The sequence below is a fragment of the Ictalurus punctatus genome, chromosome 19 (genome assembly GCF_001660625.3).
Source record: "Ictalurus punctatus breed USDA103 chromosome 19, Coco_2.0, whole genome shotgun sequence".
NCBI classification, from domain to species: Eukaryota; Metazoa; Chordata; class Actinopteri; order Siluriformes; family Ictaluridae; genus Ictalurus; species Ictalurus punctatus.
In genome coordinates this window covers 12,620,880-12,629,158 of record NC_030434.2, presented here as the reverse complement: position 1 = coordinate 12,629,158, position 8,279 = coordinate 12,620,880, and the positions used below count along the sequence as shown (strand labels likewise).

Genomic DNA, 8,279 nt, shown 5'->3' with positions numbered 1-8,279 from the left:
AATACAATTATGTGCTAACAGTGAACAAACACAATACACACTCAACAGTAATAGTATTAAAACAAGCTTGTGTTAGTTTGCTTGATATTGTTGCTTTTACAATACCCATCAACTGCTTTTGTTACACATATAGCCACAATATATCTGCTTGGCAATTTTCTATGTGTACCATACTACCAAGGTGTATACTCACAGCAGTACGATATAAACATAACATTGGATATTACACTACTTGTCAAAACATATTCCACTCTGTTACATGGACGAGAGCTATGAGATGCAAAGCCATTTGTACACAAGGCTGTGAAGGAAGACTAAATTAAAGTGAGTCAAATAATAAACATGGGTATGAGTTGAGTACAGATATAATGAAAAACAGATTAAGGAGGTCATCACACACTATAAAGGAATGAGAAATAATTTTGGTTAATCTAAAATAGACTTCTGAGACTAATCAGTTCCAACACTCTCAGCTATAAATACAATTTTGTGATAAAAGGGCTGCTCCAGGAAACAGCATAAGCCAAAATCCAGGTTACAACCCATGTGTGGCATGCTACAAAATTTAAACTATTTAATTTGTCCAACTGAAAATACTGTTGACAGAAATGAACTGAACATTGTGGTGAGAACAAGTTGCCAATGCCAAAGCCTAGCATCTTCACAAAAACCTAAGACTACCATAGTCGAATTACTATTGTTCTGTATAGCGCACACCTCATTCTACTGTAGTGAGCACAAAAACAGTTGTATAACATCTGTCAGTAAACTGTCAGTATCTGTGAGCACTGCAGTTTCAAACTGTAGTGTACCACGACTCAAAAACTTTTAAATGACATCTCACAAAATCAGGCTTTGCATTGTTTTTTTTTTTTGTTTTTTTTGTATGTTTGGATATGTCAGTTCCATTTTCCTTTAAAGTGAAGTGCAGTATTTGTTAGATGCAGCCTGACTGCTACTGATGGGCCTGGTGTCATGGTGGGGTGAAGCTGAAAAGTGATTCCTTTTCTACTCTCTTCATAAGCCATGTGCAGAGCTGAGAGAGGATCTACGTTCTTTGAACTTTCACCTGAGGTTTATTCCACGTCTGAACCATCATTGTCCGACAGGTGGTAATTTGATCCTTTAACCCGGATGTACTCCACCTGCCGGCCCTCATCTGAGTCTGATGCACCACAGGAACACAGGCGGCTTTCAAACAGTGACTCGATCTCCTCTAGTCGGCGGCCTTTGGTTTCAGGGAGACATCCATAAACAAAGAAGAAGCCCAGCAGAGCAAGACTCGAATACAGAAAGAATGCACCTGGAAGACAACAGAGAAATCTCACTCTAAGCTGAGAAATGAGACCTATAAGTGCAAAATGAACTGCAAGAAATTGACTTTTTTAAATCTATTTAAATCTTCTTTTAGGATCATACAACTATGGTAGTTTAAAATGAACCAGTTGTAAATATAAAATAAAGCTGAAATGCAGTTGGGGAGACAGAATATTCGATAGATGACGAGAGATCAGATTTGTAGGATGTTAATATAATTTAATATTTAACATTCCAAAAATGGCTTAACAATAATTATGTCTGCGAGTGAAAACCTAAAAGTATGCATATGCTTGCCACAGTAAATATTTTTTAGTGTGAACTGTTTGGAAAATTTAAAACTAATACGTTAGATATGTGATGAATCAAACATGAACACTATCGCACCAAGATATCTGTCACTTACTGTAGATATCATATGAAGTGTAGGTCATTTCAAGTTTTAGTGTCAGCAATGAGTGCAAGGGCTTGGGCTCTTATGGCCTATATTTAATTTAGAATTATAATTGTACCATAGTAGGTGAGGTATTGGGCTATGTGTAGAAAGGTCAGGGACACCAGCACGTTGAAGGTCCAATTCACTCCGGCTGAGCAGGCGTTGCCTGTGCTTCTCGCCCACAGTGGGTAAATCTCTGAGTTAACGGTCCATGGCATTGGGCCCAGTCCTAAAAGACATGCTTTTGTTTAGGATTTAAAAACCAAAATCAGTAAGAAATACATTTAGCTAAACAACCAAAATGAAACCAAGGACAAACTGCTGGGAGAAAATCAAAAGTAAATTATACCTAATAAGTATTCAAATATTAGTTTAAATTGATCCAACATGGGACATCAGTAGTTCAAATCAACTGGTTTTGACCTTGGACCTCTTACCTGGAGCAAAGAAAGCCAAGTAAAGAATAAGACCCAGGAGAACCAGCCAAGAGTAGGAGGTTGGGCAGAAATTATAAGCCCAAAAACTGTGATATGGAGACTGTGTTGAGTTGGAGCACCTGCAGGACAGTTGTAAGTGATATCAGCTTGCAGACTACAAGATAAATACAAAATACTGCGACTCTGACAGAAAAGGGAAAATGAGTCACGTCTTGCTTAAAAAGAAAGGGGATTATGTGATATCTAGTTTCATCTAATGTCACTGTAGCATGCTGCTGAGCTTTAGTGGAAAATCTCAACATGCAAAGGCAAACTCACGCTCACACTCTCGGATGCCGATTATGACTCACCTGCCCCATGCTGCTCTCTCTGTGGAGGCCTGATTGACTGGCACGCAGGAGGAAGCGAACACAGCAGTGCTGTTCTGCTGGTAGCAAAAGCCACAGCCTGGATCCAGCATACAAAGTTCACATGACCTGGAGCAAAAGTGAGGACAAGACTATGCTTTTAGGGAGTACGGAATCTCTGAACTAGAAATTGTGAAAATAAATGTGCTGTGTCTTTAATTCTGACTTAATAACATGTTGTTTCAAGGTGTTATATTGTTATTTGGACTTTATATCTTATTTCAACTTCCACATGAGGTTTCACTTATGTCAGCCAAGAGCAGGAATCAGAGGTGCACTAACTCACCAATATTGACAGTTGAAAATGAGAAAAAGACCAGGTGATGGTTTTATCCAGTGTTCTGTCCAGTTTTGGTGAGTGCCACTACAAAATTAAAACTTTTACAAGTGAATCTTACTTGGCCAATGAAATTCTGATGAAATAATCTGTGGTAAGAAGTTTTGTAAAAACAATCTGAGAAAAATGCGTCCTGCGTCAAGCATAATATCTACAGGTGCATCTAAAAAAATTTGAGTGTTGTGAAAAAGTGTTTTTTTTCCATAATTTAATTTAAAAAGCGGAACTTTCATATATTCTATATTCATTACACATAAAGTGAAATATTTTAAGCCTTTTTTTCCCTTTGTTTTAATCTTGATGATTACGGCTTACAGCTCATGGAAATCAAAAGTCCAGTATCTCAAAATATTAGACGAAAGAATTTATAATGCAGAAATGTCGAACTTCTGAAAAATATGTTAATTTATGCACTCAGTACTCATCGGGGCTTTAATCCTTTTGAATGAATTACTGCATCAATGTGGCGTGGCATGGAGGCAATCAGCCTGTGGCACTGCTGAGGTGTTCTGGAAGCCCAGGTTGCTTTGATATCGGCCTTCAGCTCGTCCGTATTGTTGGGTCTGGCGTCTCTCATGGATTCTCTATGGGGTTCAGGTCAGGCGAGCTGGCTGGTCAATCAAGTACAGTAATACCATGGTCAGTAAACCAGTTATTAGTAGTTTTGGCACTGTGGGCAGGTGCCAAGTCCTGCTGGAAAAGGAAATCAGCATCTCCATAAAGCTCGTCAGCAGATGGAATCATGAAGTGCTCTAAAATCTCCTGATAGACATTGACTCTCGACTTGAGAAAACACAGTGGACCAACACCAGCAGATGACATGGCACCCCAAATCATCACTGACTGTGGAAACTTCACACTGGACTTCAAGCTACAAGGATTCTGTGCCTCTCCACTCTTCTCCAGACTCTGGGACCTTGATTTCCAAATGAAATGCAACATTTACTTTCATCTTCCCCGTGATTGTGGTTGTGTGTACTGAACCAGACTGAGAGATGAAAGGCTCAGGAAACCTTTGCAGGTGTTTTGAGTTAATTAGCTGATTAGAGCTCTTCTCAGGTTGACATTTCTGTATTATTAATTCTTTATTCGAATACTGTGAGATCCTGGATTTTTTATTTCCATGAGTTATTTCCGAACAAAAAAAGGCTTGAAATATTTCACTTTGTGTTATGAATGCAGAATATCCGAAAGTTCCACTTTTTGAATTAAATTGCGTAAAAAATTTAACTTTTCCATGATATTCGAATTTTTTGGGATGCACCTGTATGTAAAGGAGACAGAGCAGAGAGTGGACTGAACATCAACGAGAAAACATGCTTGCCCAGATTGGCTTGTTTTCATGATGACAGCAGAGCCATTCAGCCTCCATTATGGCATAATGAACTAGTGTTGTATCAGCAGCTGGGTAGTATGGGAATAAATTGGGACAGAGAGAGCAGCCACTCTCTCTCTCGCGCTCTCTGAGATGATATGGCTTCAGGTTGCAGGGTCACATGCTGCGGAGGCCCTTTTACAACAGCATGAAGAGACCAAAGGAAGCACACTGGCCATGTTTTATATTTACTACACAGAGGGAAGTCCATTAACACAACACTTTACATCACATCCATCACAGACTCAAGGGAAAGATTCTGTCATGTTCAGCTTGAAGGCGTTTTAGCAAAATACAACACATTTCTTATGTCCCATTTCAGGATTGGAGTTGATTAACCTGAGCATGTATTTTTTTTGTTTTTTGTGTTTTTTTTTTTTTTTTGAGTGATAAATAATTCATAAACCATGATTGGGCACTAGACTAGCCCATTTCAGCCAGCAATCTGTGCAGCACCAGCACACCTGATGCCACTTGTCAGCTAATCAACCCTTGATTAGATGATTCAGTTGTGTTGTAAGGAGATTAACAGAAATCCATGCAAAGAACATTTGTTTTCAGTCAATGTGAATTTTGAGAGGCAAGAAATTACCTCATTATTTTAATTTGCACACTATAAGCAGCAAGCCTTTATATTTCCAGAGAAAGTAAAGTTTGAACTTTTTCTCCTGAAACTGGCTTCACCTCCTACAGCAGGGCTATTCAACTAAATCTTCTAAAGGTCTAGTTACATAAAATTATTTACAAAGGTCCAGATAAGTAACCATCCATCCTTCCATCCATCCATTTTCTGTACCGCTTATCCTACACAGTGTTGCGGACAGCCTGGAGCCTATCCCAGGGAACTCGGGGCACGAGGCGGGGGACACCCTAGACGAGGGGGGCAATCCATTGCAGGGCACAAAGGCACACACACTTACACACTACGGACAATTTGGAAAGTCCAGTCTGCCTACAACACATGTCTTTGGACTGGGGGAGGTTACCAGATAACCCGGAGGAAACCCCTGAAGCACAGGGAGAACATGAAAACTCCACACACACAGGGCAGAGGCAGGATTCGAAAACCCCAACCCCAGAGGTGTGAGGCAAATGTGCTAACCACTAAGCCCAAATAAATAACTAACATGGCTGAATGGAGACTAGAGTTAGTTTTTAATGTTTAACCATTGACGATCAGTTTATGGATATATAAAACTGTATAGACAATTTGAAGTGATTGTCCTGTTTAGTAGCACCATGGACTCTGCAGACATGAGACGCATCTATTTTGAACTTGAAGTGAAGTACTTTGTCCAATCATCTCTAAACATCCTGTATTCCTCTCTGACTTTTTTTTTTTAACAGACATGTTTTCAGTAAGCTAATCAGACCACAGAAGGTAAATAAAATGAAAAATCTGTGAAAACTCATTTTCTGACCAAGTGGCTCTCACCCTGTAGTTAGTTTCTGGTCTGATTCTGGCATGTGATTGGATATACAGCAACTACTGTACATGCAGCATCTACTACTGTACATAGCAGGTTTATGAACGCACTGATTCATGTTTAAAAACTAAACTTGCTAAACTATGGGCAGTACTTGTTTAGGTCTGCTGAAATACTTTGCTAGGTCCGCACCTGAACTGTGGTCCACCAGTTCACAACCTCTGCCCTAGACCCTGTATAATCTATAAAAGACTAGAAGAACACGCCCAGCGAGTACTATACTCACAGATATGTAGAGCAGCTGGTGTTGGCCAGAGCGTGGTCAGCATTGTGAAGGGTGACAGGGGGAGAGTGCTGAGCAGAGAGCAGGAACCCAACAGCCAGGAGACACAGACTCAAACAAGTCCCTGCACAGGGAGAAGGAAACATAGGGAGTAATGCATAGAACAGATATTCTTCTGATACCACAATAAGTCATTTAATTTTTATTAAATAAAACAGTGTCAAACATGGGCCAGGTATTCTAGATAAAAAAGTGCTTCCATAAATGACCTTGTTTAATGTTGTAATAATTCCTTAGATTCATATAGCGCTAGGCACTCAAAATGCTTTACATTGTATGGGGGAAATCACCTCAACAACCATCCACCTGGATGATACGACGGCAGCCATAGTGCGCCAGAACGCCCACCACACACCAGCTACTGGTGGAGAGGAGAGGAGAGTGATGTAGCCAAATCAGGGGTGGAGATTATTAGGAGGCCATGATAGATAAGGACCAATGGGGGAAATTCGTATATATATTTTCATATGCCGGGAATTTCGTATGTACGTTTATGAAATGACTGAAAAAAAATCAAATACTTGCTCATGAAAATGGTCCTTTAATCTTAGATCAATCCCAACATTCCCGCAGTGAATTTATTTTAGCCTTGAACACCAGGCATTCACTTAACATAAATTACTTACAAGATAATGCAGAACATTTTCTTTTCTGCAAAGTCATTCTTTCTCATCACTCCTTGTCTCCTAGCTAATCACCAAGGTCTCCAGTTTCCACAGTTGCTTGGCAATGTTCCACTTTTTAAATACTTCATAGTCTCTAAGCCACCAATACAGCAAAAAACAGATGTGAGACATGCTGTGTGTACTCACCAACGATGCTGCCAAGAGTCAGTTTCCGTCTGCCCACCCTTTCCACCATCCACACACCCAGCAGCGTGAACAGAAAGTTAGTAAAGGCGGTCAATGAGGACAGCCAGATTGCCAGCTTATCATCCCGCACTCCGGACATCTGCAAAATGGTGGCGCTGTAGTACCTGCAGGAAGGGGGAAAAGTGGAATCCTGAACAAAATACTAACATAGCTTGGTGTCAGCAGAACCTGAGGAGGTCAAAAGAACTAAGGAAGTGTCAAATTCGTATTAATTCCTAATGAATGATGGACTTTTGATATACATGTATGTGTTTTGGTTTAATACACAAACACATAATACACCTCAAATCAAATGTTACCAGGTATTTCCATAAATGACAGTAATTATTGGCATGTTTAATACATTTCAAAAACTTGTACAATGATATACAGAACAAAGCTCTTTCAAATTTATATTCAAGAAAACTCTAGTGCTTAGTGACCATTTTTAATATACAGATTGTAAATTGAAAAATTTCCTTTTAAAAGAAAAATGACATGACTAAAATATTCATTGATTATCATAATGGCATTTTAAGTCATTACATAACTTTGTGGCCATTGACCCTTTGAAGTACTTATGGAATCATTGTTGTATTGAACATCAAACACACTCTTTATGTGGATGTATTTCTTCAGTACAAACTCGGCTATAAATTAGGCAGATTTCTTGACAATTACATGAACTACCATGTAGCGACCAACAGCCAAAAATTGAAGTGTCCTTAGAAATGTTCATATATTTACTAAGGGACATTTAAAAACGATACTGCAAAGAATTATGAATACATTGGGTAAACAGTTGTGAATAAATTCCAAACAATAAACATGAAGGCGTTCACTCAGATAGATCTTCCTGAGTTCTGTGAGCTACAACCAGGAAATAATCAATATAAAATCATTAAAATCCTGACTTCTTTTCACCAGGACTAAATGTGATTTCCAAGAGTGAAAACACCTCTGAAATGTTCCCTGTATCTGCAGACAGTAACTGCAAACTCTCAATACAGTTACATTGCATCATATTTTCTATTCTCTTTAGATTTTTCAGTTATGTGTTTGAATTATGTATGCACTATGGCTTGAAATTGTTCTTTTGTTACTGGTTCAAGCAAAACCGCCCACTTTTTTAGGAATATCTTTACGCCTGCTCATTCATGCAATCAGCCAATCACATGGCAGTAGAAACTGGGCAGTTCAGGTGATCAGGTGATCAGATTCCTGTTCTTGGCTGACAGGAGTGGACCCTGATGAGATCATCTGCTGTTGTATCCCACCTGCCTCAGTGTTCAGTGTGTTGTGTTCTGAGATGCTTTTCTACACAACATGGTTGTAAAGAGTAGTTATTT

The 8,279-nt window shown here is 39.2% G+C and overlaps 1 protein-coding gene across 1 annotated transcript in view; it reads right to left on the bottom strand.

Moving 5' to 3' along the window:
* Positions 1-76: 76 nt before the first annotated feature.
* LOC108280145 (proton myo-inositol cotransporter) overlaps positions 77-8,279 on the bottom strand; it is a 62,536-nt gene continuing 54,333 nt past the window's right edge. Inside the window, exons 5-10 of the mRNA XM_017494925.3 lie at positions 6,892-7,055; positions 6,023-6,143; positions 2,541-2,666; positions 2,191-2,309; positions 1,830-1,982; positions 77-1,303 (exon numbers count right to left, since the gene is read on the bottom strand). Coding sequence (XP_017350414.1) covers positions 1,077-1,303; positions 1,830-1,982; positions 2,191-2,309; positions 2,541-2,666; positions 6,023-6,143; positions 6,892-7,055 — 910 coding nt within the window. The 3' untranslated portion in view covers positions 77-1,076. The remainder of the gene's footprint in view (positions 1,304-1,829; positions 1,983-2,190; positions 2,310-2,540; positions 2,667-6,022; positions 6,144-6,891; positions 7,056-8,279) is intronic.